General features: G+C 41.8%; 1 protein-coding gene across 10 annotated transcripts in view; it reads right to left on the bottom strand.

Annotated features, from left to right (window-relative positions):
- Window positions 1-14,836, bottom strand: part of LOC132401933 (nuclear factor 1 A-type) — a 544,334-nt gene that overhangs the window by 75,220 nt on the left and 454,278 nt on the right. For 8 of the 10 annotated variants that reach the window (XM_059984302.1, XM_059984301.1, XM_059984296.1 and 5 more), the window contains one exon: window positions 5,882-6,069. In XM_059984302.1, coding sequence (XP_059840285.1) covers window positions 5,882-6,069 — 188 coding nt within the window. The remainder of the gene's footprint in view (window positions 1-5,881; window positions 6,070-14,836) is intronic. The other 2 variants (XM_059984299.1, XM_059984294.1) reach the window with 1 other exon arrangement.

Below are 14,836 nucleotides of genomic sequence, written 5' to 3' on the forward strand. Positions count from 1 at the left end.
TGCCCAAGGGTTGTAGGAAGGATGTGAAAGCTTTAAAGAGGTTTCAGAGGAGATTGACTAGGATGCTACCTGAATTAAAGTGCATGTTTTATGAAGATAGATTAAACAAACTAGGGCTATTCTTTCTGGAGTGAAGGAGAATAAGAGGTGACAATAGAGAGGTGACAATTACACAATGATAAGAGATGTAGATAGAGTGAACAGCTAAGGACTATTTCCCAGGGCAGAAAAGGGTAGAATTTTAAGGTAATTGGAGGAAAGTATAGGAAGACATCAAAGGTAGTTCTTCTTCGCATAGAGTTGTAGCTGCATAGAATGGAACAAACTGCCAGGTTGGTTGTAGAGACAGATACATTAGGAAGATTTCAGAGATTCTTAGATATGCATGTGAATTGAATGAAAAACAGAGGGCTGTGTAGGATGGTGGGATTAGATTGACTTTAGAGGAGGTTAAAAGGTTAGCACATCATGGGTTGAAGGGCCTGTGCTGTACTGTTCTACGTTCTTTAACAGCTATATTTCATTCAGAGTTTGAGGAGTTTTGGTCTGTCACCAAAGGCTTTGGCAATTTTCTGCTGATGTACTGTGGAAAGTATTCTGACTGGTTGCATCACTGCTTGGTACGGAGGAGCCAATGCACAGGTTTGGAAAAGTTGCAGAAGGATGTAGGTTCAGCCAGCTCCATCATGGGTACTAGCCTTCCTACCACTGATGACAGCTTCAAAATGTGATGTCTGAAGACGGCACCATCCATCTTGTAGGACGCTCACCATCCAGGACATGGTCTCTACATATTACTACCATCAGGGATGAGGTACAGGAGCCTGAAGATGCACACTCAACATTTAGGAAAAGTTTCATCTCCACCACCATCAGATTTTGGGAAAAATCCATAAACATTATTACTACTTCACTATTTTGCTCTCTATTTATTTCTATGTATACTTATTGTAATTAATAGTAATTTTTATATATTACACTGTACTGCCGTTGCAAAACAACAAATTTCACAGCATGTATATCAGTGACAATAAATCTAATTCTGATGGTTATTGAGGCAGATCACCCTGTTCTTCTTGGGCACCAGCATGATAGATGCCCTTTGAAGCAGGTTTAAACCAATGACCGCAGCAGTGAGAAGTGAAGTCGTCCTTGACACTCCAGCCAGTTGTTTTGCACGGGATATCAGTGCCCTGACAGGTAGGCCATTGGGACCTGATGCCTTTTGAGGGTTAACCCTCCTGAAAGATGTTCTGGCTTTGGACTCTGAGACACATATCACATGGTCAGCAGATGCTGTAGGGATTCAACCAGTTTAGTTTATATTCCCTCTTTTAAATTGTGCATAAAAGGTATTGAGCTCACCGGGGAGTGAAGCATCAGAGTCATTTGTGAAGGATCTTACAAATGCCTGTAAAACAGCTTCTCTCAAACATTGTGATATTTGTATTTTTCCCAATCTAGTGAAAATAAAATCTCAAAATTACCTCCAGAAATTTTCGCAAACATATTTTTCAAATTTTGGTCTTTTAGCCATAACTACCAAAATACATAATTAGCCACTAAATTATATGCAACTATTAAGGGTGTAATTGATACTTGCTCGCAATGTGAAAAATAGCACAGATTCATATGGCATAACAGCAGTTTCAATTTTAAATTTATGGATTGAAAAAGCATGCATTTCTCAAATTTACAGATTACTCTCCTCCAATTTATAATCAATATCAAAGTGATAGTTAAATACATGTGGATTTGCTTGCATTTTCAATCTAATAAATAACTTGGATGAAGTTTCACATGCAAAGCTGATCCGGCACATAGCCAAAACTGTAAAATAACTGACAAGGTAGTCAGAGTTTGCTCCAATATCTTTGGCCCATCATGTCTCACAGATATTGCTGCTAAAGGCAAGGACTAGCATGTAACTTCGTCCTAAACAGACGGCATACAAATGAGTGCTATACAAGACTACTTACTGAGAAATGGGATGTAAGAGCAACCTCAGTGGCAGAAATTCATTCAGCTCCGTAAACTCAGAATCAGAATCAGGTTTATTATCACTGTCTTATATAATGTGGAATTTGTTGCTTCGTGGCAACAGCACTGTGCAAAGATGAAAAATTACTATAGATTACATGAGGCAATGTTCATGGGTTATTAGACCATTCAGAAATCTGATAACAGAGGAGAAGAAGCTGTTCCTGATTGGTTGAGTGTGGGTCTTCCAATATTCCTGCACCACCTCTCTGATTGTAGTAATGAGAAGTTATGTAAAGGTCATTAATGATGGATGTCACCTTCCTGAGGCACTGATTCTTGAAGATATCCTCCACATTTGGGGAGGGCTGTGCCTCTGATGGAGGAAGGCTAAGTCAGTAGCTTCTTGCAATCCTGTGCATTGGAGTCTCCATAACAGACTGGGATGCAACCAATAGACAATTGACAGTAGGTGCAGGAGTAGGCCATTTGGCCCTTCTAGCCAGCACCGCCATTCACTGTGATCATGGCTGATCATACACAATCAGTACCCCCGTTCCTGCCCTCTCCCCATATCCCTTGACCCCGCTATCTATAAGAGCTCTATCTAATTCTCTCTTGAATGCATCCAGAGACTTGGCCTCCACTGCCTTCTGGGGCAGAGCATTCCACATATCCACCACTCTCTGGGTGAAAAAGTTTTTCTGCATCTCTGTTCTAAATGGCCTACCCCTTATTCTTATACCCCCTTATTAACTAGTCAGAATGCACTCCACTGTATATCTACAGAAATTTGCAAGAGTCCACTAGCAAATCCATGGTCTTGCTCATCATGAGTGCGAGGTTATTACTCAACTCACACCTGCACGCCTCCTTGCTGCCATCTCAAATTTTTCCAACAACAGTGGGATCAAATTTATGAGTACCTTTGTTTGGCAACATGTAGGTGCTCAACACACTTACTAGATCTTAAAGGTACAGTTGAGGTTAAATCATTCGAGAATAGACGAAAATCTGGATCATTAATCTGAAGACTGACCTGTGATCAATATCAAAAATGCCAGTTGGGAAATTCAAGTTCATCTTACAAAGTAGATCTCAACTGTATGTTTGAATGCTCATCTCAGCAGTGGAAACCATGAAGCCATTGGATTGTGGTGAAAATTCAAGAGATTTACAAAAGTGCTTGAAGGTTTCCTCATTGAAGGAAGCCTGCCATCATCACCACTGTTGGCTCAATTTAGAGTCCACATCAATTCTTTAAGAGCTTCACAGTTCAGGGGCAATTAGGAAAAAGCAATATATCAGAATTTCCAACAACCTCTATATCACATGAATGAACAAAAAATATTCCCCAAAAGGAATACAACTTTACCATACGATGAACATTTCTTAGTCAGACTCCACTATTCAGTGTTTCTTTATTCTCAACTGATCTTGAATGATGCCTTTACACCATGCCCAGTCCTCAGTCAATGTTTGCAAAATCTCAATAGATCAACTGAAAGGTCATGTTGATCCATTGCCTACTGTGTAGTTAGCCTCCAGCCCAGCCACACTACCCCACCCTCCAGCATCACTATTAAATTGTGAGAAAGTAGTTCCATTAAGAAATACTGGTAAAGGAAAGATGGGAAAGAGCAAATCAAGGTAGACCAATGAGAATATTAAACATTTATGAGCTATAAGTCATAAAAGAGCTCACCAGTTCAACACATGATTAACACTGTCACAAGTTTTAATTCCAATTCACACCATTTACATTTCCTGTTTCAAACCACCAACTAGATGCCAAGATCATTTTTCTTCTTCCTCCCTCACTACCACTACTTTCTTCTCATTGGTAGCCCAAGCTTCACGTTTTTTCCTTTGTTACAAAATGACCAATGACCAATATAGGTCCATAATTCATTGAAGTGGAGTCACAGATAGATAGGATCGTAACGAGTGCTTTTGGCATATTGACCTTCATAAATTAAAGTATTGAGTACAGGAAATGGGATGCTATGTTGAAGTTGTAAAGACATTGATGAGGCCTAATTTAGAGTATTGTGTGCAGTTTTGGTCACCTACCTACAGGAAAGATGAAAATAAGTTTGAAAGAGAAAATTTACAAGGACGTTGCTGGGTCTGGTGAATCTGAGTTATAAGGAAAGGTTGAATAGGTTAGGACTTTATTCTTTGGAACATAGAAGATTGAGAGGAGATTTGATAAAGGGATACAGAATTAGGAGTGGTATAGATAAAGTAAATGCAAGCAAGCTTTTTCCATTGAGGTTGGGTGGGACTACAACCAGAGGTCATGGGTTAAGGGTGAAAAATTTAAGGGGAACATGAAGGGAAGCTTCTTCAGTCAGATGGTTCTGAGAGTGTGGAATGAGCTGCCAGTACAAGTGATGCATGTGGGCTTGATGCAAATGTTTAAGATACGTTTGGATAGGTATATAGATGGTAGGGATTTGGAGGGCTATGACCTTGGTGCACGTCGATGGGAGTAGGCAGTATAAATGGTTCAGCATGGGTTAGATGGGCTGAAGGGCCTGTTTCTGTGCTGAACTTTTCTATGACTGTGAATAAATTACCCATATAACTCTAACTCCTCTGCTGGCTGTAAATTGGTCCATCCATTAGCTGGCTATTGCATGTTGATGCTAATCTAAATCCCCTCCCATGTTACTGCTCCTTCCTGGCATCTGAATTTTCAATTTTACATAATCCAACAAAAAATGTGATATTTCTGTGGCTTTAGGTTGCTGCAAATGTTGTTGAATCTGACATCTGATATCGTAGCTGGCTATGTACTGTATGTCTGGCCTCAATAAAGTGGCCTGCGTGGCATAGTAGAACAAATGCATTAACACATCTGGCTTTTCCTTCTGTCTGAAAAATGGAGAGAGATTAACTTAAAAACAACCTGCAAATAAAGTGTCAGTGTGGAAGTTCAATGCAAATGCTTTCTCTCTCTGACACACATGTGGCATCATATTCCTTTGAGATATGCAATAGAGGAGCTTTGTGAAGTAATAGCATTGCAGGACTTTAATATATTATCATTAATATGTTTTTTGGGAGTCTTCTGTCTCCAGCCCTGGCTGCATGTCAGCAAATGCTACTCTAAACCTATGAATGAAGGTATTTATATCTTACTCTCAGCAATGCTGGGGTTGGCTATAGGAGGAAGAGCTAAAAGGCCATTCGGAATTCACTGCTGAATACCTCCTATTACTCTGCTATACAGCAAAGGAGAAAGATTCCTTATCTGGTCACAACTACTATGTGGCCTGCTAATACGGTCATTTGAGTTCAAATAAAATGATTTCAAGAGATGAAATATGATATCTAATTACTTCAGTATTCTCACTGGGGTCAGGAATATTGATCCTGTTCTTCCATTTCAGAAACTGCAGGGCTTTGTTATCTGCTTCATCAAATATATGATCATACCTGATTCATCGAATGGCTTCTCCTGGTCATGAATGAACTACTATGAAACACTACAAAGATTGAGATCTTTGACATGACGATATGAGATTAAAGCTGCAGCATTTATATACGTAATTGATAGGTTATTTTTCATTGTTAACTGCACCATCATAAGGTAACACTCATGCTGAATAAATGCTATTGGGGGAGTAAATATCACAGGTTAAACGAAATTCAAATACACACAATATAAGAAAATGATATAACATCAGTATCTTGGGAAGCTTATTTAGGGAAAGGCGCAAACTTACTTTTGTTGTTTCAGAGCTTACAGCATTTAGTGATTTATAACTTAGACCTCAGCAGCCATAACTAAAAGGGACATATGATATCAACATGCAGATTGTTTAGTGCATCAAGCTCGAACTTTCTATCAATATGTCTGTCTATCGACATGAAAAGTAAAAAGTGGTCTTACATTTAGGAACCCCACCTGTCCTGACTGCTGGCTGGTGTCAGGGCAGACAAGTTGAACAAATTCCTTCAGGCTCTCCTGACTAGGGTGTGGATGATAGCGGATGGCAGTGTGTGAGAAATAAGGACCTGGCTGCTGGATGATGGGAGATGTTGGAAAATGTAGAGTTGAGGCTGTTGCATGAGGACTTGCTGTAAAAAAAAAGAGAGAAAATATTATAAACCATATCAGCTCAAAATGTTACTGTAATCAAACATTGTTTTCAGGGTACAAACTACAGAAATAAATGCCATTTGTGAACATAATTATAGTTAAATGCCTTACAGAAAATTACCACATTGAAATTTTCCTTACCATGCATTAACTTTTATTTATAGAATATTTGTAGAAACAATTCACTCTCTTTCAGAATGTTCCAATGTAGAATGTGCGTTCTTCAAATGGATCAACAAATCAACACAAAACTATTTGTTATTGTAAATTTAAAACTAAATACACTGCAACCTCAGTATATTGCGGATGTTGAGGACAGATTTAACTATTATAAGCTACACATGTTATAAGTGAAATCATCATTTAGTTAATTTTCATCTTGAGAAACATGGTAATATCTACAGTATGTCCAAAACCAGAATGTTACAAAATGTAGCACATTATGTTGACATTTCACTTTCATAGTTGTCAACATTGCTCAGAATATTGTCTCTAATTATATATATTTTTCCAAGAATCCTTGTTCTGACAGCTACCTCCTCCTGAAGAATATAAACAAATTCTAGTCATTTTGAATAATTTCCTATCTTTCTGGATATTGTAATATGCAGATCAGTTTTGTTTTCATCTGGTTGCACAGTTGAAGGTGAACAGAACTCTACAACTAAAGAATTAAAGCCCAATGAAGAATTCATGGAATAAAGAGACTGCATGTGCCACTTCTGAAGTGGCATGATTTTCAATTAGAAACATTGAACATTATTCCACCTGACAGATAGGAGACAATATTTCATAACAAGAACTATAAATCCAATCACACCCAGTTTCAAAAATTATATCTGAGTAGCTAAATAATATCTGCCTTGTTCCATTAAGGAGGGAGCTAAGTTTAACTCATGCTACATTATAATACCACAAATGTAACATGAAATGCTGTAACATAAAAATGTAGAAATCCAGAAAGATCTTTAAACAAATGTAAAGAATATTAAAAGACAGTTGTAAAGTTTGGCTGATGAAATAGCAAAGCAAATTTTATAATGACAAGTCACAGACTGAAAACATTAACTCTGTTTCTCTCCCCATAAATGCTGCCTGGATTGCTGAATATTTGCAGTATCTTCAGTTTTGTTCCCCAGATTTCCAGCAATCTATATGTTGTTTCATGAGCATGTGTTTTTCTGGGAATTAAAGTGAAGGAAAGTGCTTTGGAACGAAAAAGCAAAGAAAATCAGTTTGTTCTTTAACTCTATTAACTAGAAAATTTGTTGAGGGTTGTAGAACATTTGTCAAGGCTAATGAACAGTGCACTTGCTAATTGCGCAAAATGCGGGCCACTGAAAAAAGACAAATAATTGAGTTCTGGACTTTAGGTCAATCTTGAAGTACAGGACGATGTATAGAATTAGAACAACTTTCTTTAATGTCTTAAATGTAATGATGCCTTGAAGAATCCTAGAGATGAAAATTAATCTACTAGTTATATTTAAGGTAAAGAGCAGTAGTGTGCTTCAGCAATCAATGATTCTCAAGTTCAAGTTCATGATTAATTGTTATTCAACCATACACAAATACAGCCAAATGAAACAGCATTACTCTGGGGCCAAGGTGTAAAACATAAAACCTACAGTCACACACACAGCACATATAAGATAGCAAGCACATATAAAATAGCAGTAAACAAGGTCACACAAAATATATATAGCCCACGCCCCTGAATCCATGAACAGTGCAGAAGTCTACAGTTTAACACAATACACCTTGTCTTCTGCCAAGCAAACACTGGGATGGCATCACTGATTCCAGCATGGACGCTGCACCACACACCTCCAGCATTTCGGTGGAGCGCCCCACTCTAAACTCTCACCCTGGGTGGCTGTAAACAGGTGACACCATGGCTTGAGGTCTAGATCTTGCTACGACTGAGACCATGCAGCTCCCATGTTGTTCGCCAATAAACCACTAAATTGGACTTGCAGCGTTCCACACCACCAATGCCCAACAGGGTCTTGTGATCACAAGAAAAGTGACTAAGACTAAGACAATGACTTGCTCTTAGTCTGCACACTCCCATCGTGCACCAATACCTCTCTGTAGCAGGCAGCATCACAATCTGCATCAAATCCAACTCCTTTAGCTTTTCTGCAAACAAACAACTCGCTGATGGGATAGACCTGTGGTACTTTAAATTCTTAATGTTCAGCAGAGCCTTGTGATCATAGAAAACATACTTTAAAAGACAATTGCATCTTTGGTTGACTCCGTAGAAGTTGCTGTGTCCAAGTCCGCAACCATCTTACTACAAAACATCTCAAAAATAGAATAATTTTTGAACAGAGGCAAATTTTTTTAGAGGTTGCACACTTCAAAATTTATGATACTATTTTCAACTTAAACCTCTTCATAGAGTAAATTGGAGATAAGTGAATGCACAACTGGTATCCTAAAGGGATGTCAGAATGTTACAATCGACATAAAGATTCCTTTTAATGTTTTTGTATGATTTTATGCACATCATTTGTATAATGCCAATATCATCCATTCACTATTTTTATCCAGAGGCTTGGCCGCAGCTGTCCTCCTGATACATAACCTGGAATTAGGAGTTGATGGAAAAAGGCGAAGTAAAATCATTCTGTTCCTCCTTGATTTTATACATTGAGTGGAAATAATGGTGATACCCTTGTGGCCTGACACACTGATGTCTGCCATGTAAAGGTTAGATGGCAGATCTTGGACACCTCATATCTTCCCCTGGATCATGATGCCACTAACAAACAGCAGGCCTCTGCCTCCAACACCATTACTGATCTCATCACCTCAGGGGATTTCCCCTTCACAGCTTATGACCTGATAATGCCCCAGCCCCATATTTCCCACTTCTCTCACCCAAGATCCACAAACTGGACTGCACTCATAGACAAGTTGCTTGATCTTCTCCCACTGAACTGAGTTCTTCATACTTGGACTCCATTCTGTTTCCCCCTTGTCCAGTCCCTTCCTATGAACATCCACAACACCTCTCATGTGCTCCCCATTTTGATAATTCCAGTTTCCTGGTCCAAAATGCCTCATAGATGGTTTATCATGGATGTCTAGTTTCTATAAACCTAAATCCTCCTTCTGGTAGGTCTTCCTCTTTCTGGACCAAGGGCCCAATAGGTTCTCCTCCATTTGCTCTTGTTTTGTACAATTTATCTTTTGATTAACATAGAAACATAGACAACCCACAGCACAATACAGGCCCTTCGGCCCACAAAGCTGTGCCGAACATGTCCTTACCTGAGAAATTACCTAGGGTTACCCACAGCCCTCTATTTTTCAAAGCTCCATATACCTGCCCAGGAGTCTCTTAAAAAACCCTATCATATTCGTCTCCACCACTATTGCTGGCAACCCATTCCATACACTCACCACTCTCTGCGTAAAACACTTACCCCTGACCTCTCCTCTGTACCTACTTCCAAGCACCGTAAAACTATGTCCTCTCGTGCTAGCCATTTCAGCCCTAAGAAAAAGCCTCTGACTATCCACATGATCAATGCCTCTCATCATCTTATACACCTCTATCAGGTCACTTCTCATCCTCCGCCAAGGAGAAAAGGCCGAGTTTACTCAACCGATTCTCATAAGGCATGTTTCCCAATCCAGACAACATCCTTGTAAACCTCCTCTGCACCCTTTCTATGGCTTCCACATGCTTCCTGTAGTGAGGCGACCAGAACTGAGCACAGTACTCCAAGTGGGGTCTGACCAGAGTCCAGTATGGCTGCAATGTTACCTCTCGGTTCTTAAACTCAATCCCATGATTGATGAAGGCCAATACATCGTATGCCTTCTTAACCACAAAGTCAACCTGCACAGCAGCTTTGAGTTATTAGAACTCTCCTTCCCATTGTCACAGTGACCTGCCTGACTTCAATCTTCTTTATTGCTATAATGAGCCGAAAGCAAATGAGAAGAGTACCTCATATTCCACTTGAATAGCCTACAACCAAATAGTGTACACATTGAATTTTCCCATTTCAAGTTATGCATAACTCTGTGTTTGTTTTTCATTTCATTCAGTCCACCCAGGTTCTCACCCTCATCCTTCAGATTATAAGGCAATAAAGTATTTGCCCATCTATCCCAATCCATACTCAGTCATGGCTGTTTTTCTTTACCCTATTACCCCTTCTTCCTGTAACCATTCATCCCCTTGCCTTTCAGTTTCCTTAACTTATCTCTCATCCCCACCTGGTTACATCTGCCCACATAGATGCACCTGGCTGGGTTTCTTCTCCTTTGGTTCGCCTTTTCTATCCCCTCCACCACCTGTTTTTATCTGCCCATCATCACTCACTTATCAGGTGCCACTATTAGCATCTAGACTCTGTCTCTACCCTTGCAACACACACAAAATGCTGAAGGAACTCAGCAGGCCAGGCAGCATCTATGGAAAAGAGTTATAGTCGGTATTTTGGGCCAAGACCCTTCATCAGGACTGGAGAAAAAAGATGAGGAGTCAGAGTTAAAAGGTTGGTTGGGGGGGTGGGGAAGGAACACAAGGTGATAAGTGAAATCTGGAGGGGGAAAAAGGGTGACGTAAAGAGCTGGGAAGTTGATTGTGGAAGAGATGCAAAGCTGGAGAAAAGGGAATCTGATAGGAGAGGACAGAAGTACACCACTGGTGCCACCTTCCCTGGCCATATCACTTTAGGCCTCACCTGAGTAGACCACACCATCCCTCGTTTGCACTCCCACATCGCCCGCCAAGAATTCCAATCTCACTGACAGGTACCCATCGTACGGATAATCACGCTCACTTATACCCCAAATCTCCAGTGCATTAAATGGGGTTACTGGCAAGTGCTTGAGATATTTGTTGTAGAACGACCAGTACAATAAGGTAACCTGCGATCCTGTGTCGAGGATGGCTTTTGCATGAATTCCCTCTATCCGTAGGCACATGCTGGAACGGGGTCCCACCAGTCCAGCCGGAATAAAGGCTTGGGCTTTCAGTGGTCCCTTGGCTGATTTCTGGGAACGTGTTCCTCCAGAGATTCCAGTCCATTCCCTTAGTGAGTCTCTCCTAAGTTTCCTGACACCTCTCCCTTCTTAGTAGCTCAGGGGCTTCCCCTCTGCAGGGCGCCTTATCTCTCACAATCCCTCCGAAAGTGTCCCTCCTCCCCACAGCTGTAGCACACCCCTGGCCACTCACATTCCCGCTAGAAATGCCCCACTTTCCCACAGTTATAGCACACACTACCCGCCGCCCCCTTCTCCCGGGTCGCCTGCCACTCCCAGCCCACATCGCGGGTCGTCCCCCGAAGGGGGTACTCTCCCTGTCCATCCCCTCAAAAGGGGGGATCCCTACTCCCCTGGGACCCCTTGGGTTTCTCGGTCCTCAACCCGGCCACCACTTCCAGTACTGCCGAGGATTGACCCCGGTGGCCCGAGCTCCTTTCTTGGCCAAACGCGCTGTCTTCCTCCCGCACCTCTCTAATCAGCTGCCCAAATGATGGAGGAGTCCCTTTTTATAGGACTGCCGGAGACTCCAAGCCACCTTGTCCTCCTCCAGGGAACCACTAAGTATCTGACTCATCCTCACCCTTGCCTTCACTACCCCCCAGCACCACAACCCAGTAAGCATTCTCTCCAGCTGAAATATGTATTCTGAGAGCTTTTCCCCTCTACCTTGCCCCATGTGGTGAAACTCTGATACAAGCTCCCAGGGATCCCCTGACGTTCCAAACGCTCCCTCCAAGGCTTCTAAATACTCTGCCAGCGAAGCCAAGGGCTGTTCAGCTTTTAGCTCCCGGACAACTCCAGTCACCCTGCCCCTCAAACTTCCCATCAATTGCTGTCTCTTTTCCGCATCTGAGCCTGGCCAAGCCTCTAACAACAGGGACGTGTTTTCGATCCAGGTATCCTAGTCATCCTCCCCTTCCGGGGTAGGTGCGGCTTCTGAGAAAATTCTCAGCTTCGGCCCCTCGGCCCTTCTCACTAGGAAGATAAAGGCGGCTGCTAGCTAAAAGGTCTCATCTCTGGCTGAGAGGGCAGGGCCTGGCCAAGCCTTCCCACTCTGACACCACCCCCATTGGTTACTGGCACCTCCCCGGGGTCTCATTTAGCTCCTCCTCCGGTGTCTCCTCCAGGAGGGTGTGGAGGCCCCACGGCCCCACTTCCCCCGGGACGCTGACCGTCGCTGGCAGTTCCAACGTCATGACGTCAGCACTCTTACGAACCAACACCCAGCTAGGCTGCACTTCTTTACCGCACCTTCTAGCTACCAGTTCTACTTGCCCCATACCTTTGACCAAACTCAACCCCTGCACTAATGCATCTCCCGAAATGCAGAAATCCACCCTGCTTAACCTGTATGCATGATTCACCAGTATGTCCTCTAACTCACACCAGTTTACAATCTTATCTCGATCCACCTCCGCACTACTTAACGTGGTGATTTACACAGCTTACCGAAAATTCAATCCCTGACAAGCTCCCACGAATGTAACGCTCAGCAATATTGGCTCGTACGCATCTAGGGGAGACCCCGTCCCCTGCCCAACCTTGTCTCACGGCTGTACAATGCCACCTGATACGGCCTCAAACATCAATCATCAGCCAGCACACAATGTACATTTTACAAATTACACTTTATAAATCTTACTTGGACCATGAAATTAATAAAGATACAATACAAAAAGGAACAAAGGGAAACAAAAAAAAGGTGCCAGACTTATCAAAGTTCAGTTTCTTCATGCACACACAGTTGGAGCTCGGGACCTTCCTTCTTCCCCTGCGATCCGCTCCGACCCCACGACTCGTAGCTCGGGGCTACCCGAAATGATCGACCAGAGCTCTCCCAGCACATCTGTCTTCCTCACGATCTCCCCTCCAACTCTCCAAAAGTTCACTCAACACTAGCTTACAGTCTCACAAGAAAGGATAGCATCTATCCCAATTGGTTAACAAATGAATACAATTCTCGTTATCAGTAATTATAACCCAAACGAGCTGCGAGAGAAAGCACTCTCTCACCAGTTAACATAAAAAAGAAGCATTATAACATAACAAAGAAGCCATTTTGATTAACATACGCAGTAACATAAAGAAGAAACCCCTTACATGTATATTGAATAGATTAATAGTGCAAAAAACAGAAATACTGTATATTAAAAAAGTGAGGTAGTGTCCAAGGGGGCAGAGGGGAAAGAGTACAATCCGGCATGTGACAGGTGGGACCAGGTCAGGGGGGAAGGTGGGATGAAGTAAGAAGCTGGGGGTGAAAGGTGAAAGAGTTAAACAGCTGAAGAAGAAAGTTAATTAAGAGAGGACAGTAGACAATGGAAGAAAGGGAAGGAGGAGGGGAACCATCATCCCCGCAATACTAATCAGTAAGCTCCAAAACCTTGGTCTCAATACCTATTTGTGGAATTGGTTCCTTGACTTCCTCACTTGCAGACCCCAGTCGGTTTGGATTGGCAACAACATTTCCTCCACAAACTCCATCAGTACAGGTACACCATAGTGCTTTGTGCTTAGCCCCGCTCTGCTTGCTTTATACTCATGACTGTGAGACTAAGCACAGCTCCAGTGCCATATTCAAGTTTGCTGATGACAACACTGACGTAGCTGAATCAAAGGTGTTGATAAATCGGCACATAGGAAGGGAGTGGTTTCATAAAAAGAACCTCTTTTTCAATGTCAGCAAGACTGAGGAGCTGATTATTGACTTCAGGAGAAGGTCACCAGAGGTCCATGAGACAGTTATTAATGGATGATGAGAGCTGGAGAGGATCAGCAACTTTAAATTCCTTGGTGTTATTATTTTGGAGGACCTGTCGTAGGCCCAGCACATAACTACAATTACAAAGAAAGCACGGCAGCACCTCTCCTTCCTTGGGAGTTTGTGGAGATTCAACATGACATCTGAAACTTTAACAGATAGATGTGCAGTGGAGAGTATATTGGCTGTATTACAGCTTGGTGTGGAAACACCAAAGCGCTTGTATGGAAAATCCTACAAAACGTAGTAGATACAGCCCAGTCCATCATGGCTAAAGCCTTCCCAAATATTGAACATTTCTACATGAAATGCTGCCACAGAAAACAGCATCAATCATCAGGGATCCACACCCCACAGGGCATGCTCTCTTCTCTCTGTTACCATCAGGATAAAGGCACCAGAACCTCTAGACTCACATCACCAGGTTCAGGAACTGCTACTACCCCTCAGCCATCAAGCTCTTGAACCAGTGGGGATAAGTTCACTCAACTGCAATTGCTCCATCACTGAAATGTTCCTACAACCAAAGGACTTACTTTCAAGGACTCCTTATCTCATGTTCTTGATATTTATTGTTAATTTATTTACTATTTTTTTGTTTTGTATTTGCATAGTTTGTAGTTTTCTGCAATCTGGCTGAACACCCAAGTTGAGTGTTCTTTCATTGATTCTGTTATGGTTATTATTTGATAGATTTATTGAGTATGCCCACAAGAAAATGAATCTTAGGATTGTATATGGTGACATCTATATATATACATATATATATACTTTAATAATAAATTTACTTTGAACAGGTGAGGGAAAAAGGTGTGAATGGGTAACCAGAATGGGGAATAGAAAAAGTGGGAATGAATGGGGGGGGGAAGATTATTGGAAATTGGAGAAATTAATGTATAAGCTGATGTTTATGGCAGGTTGGACCTTCAACTCCTTCAACCTGAGTTTGGTTTCATCTTGGCAGCCGAGGA

This window comes from Hypanus sabinus, chromosome 11 (assembly GCF_030144855.1).
Source record: "Hypanus sabinus isolate sHypSab1 chromosome 11, sHypSab1.hap1, whole genome shotgun sequence".
In the NCBI taxonomy this organism is placed as follows: Eukaryota; Metazoa; Chordata; class Chondrichthyes; order Myliobatiformes; family Dasyatidae; genus Hypanus; species Hypanus sabinus.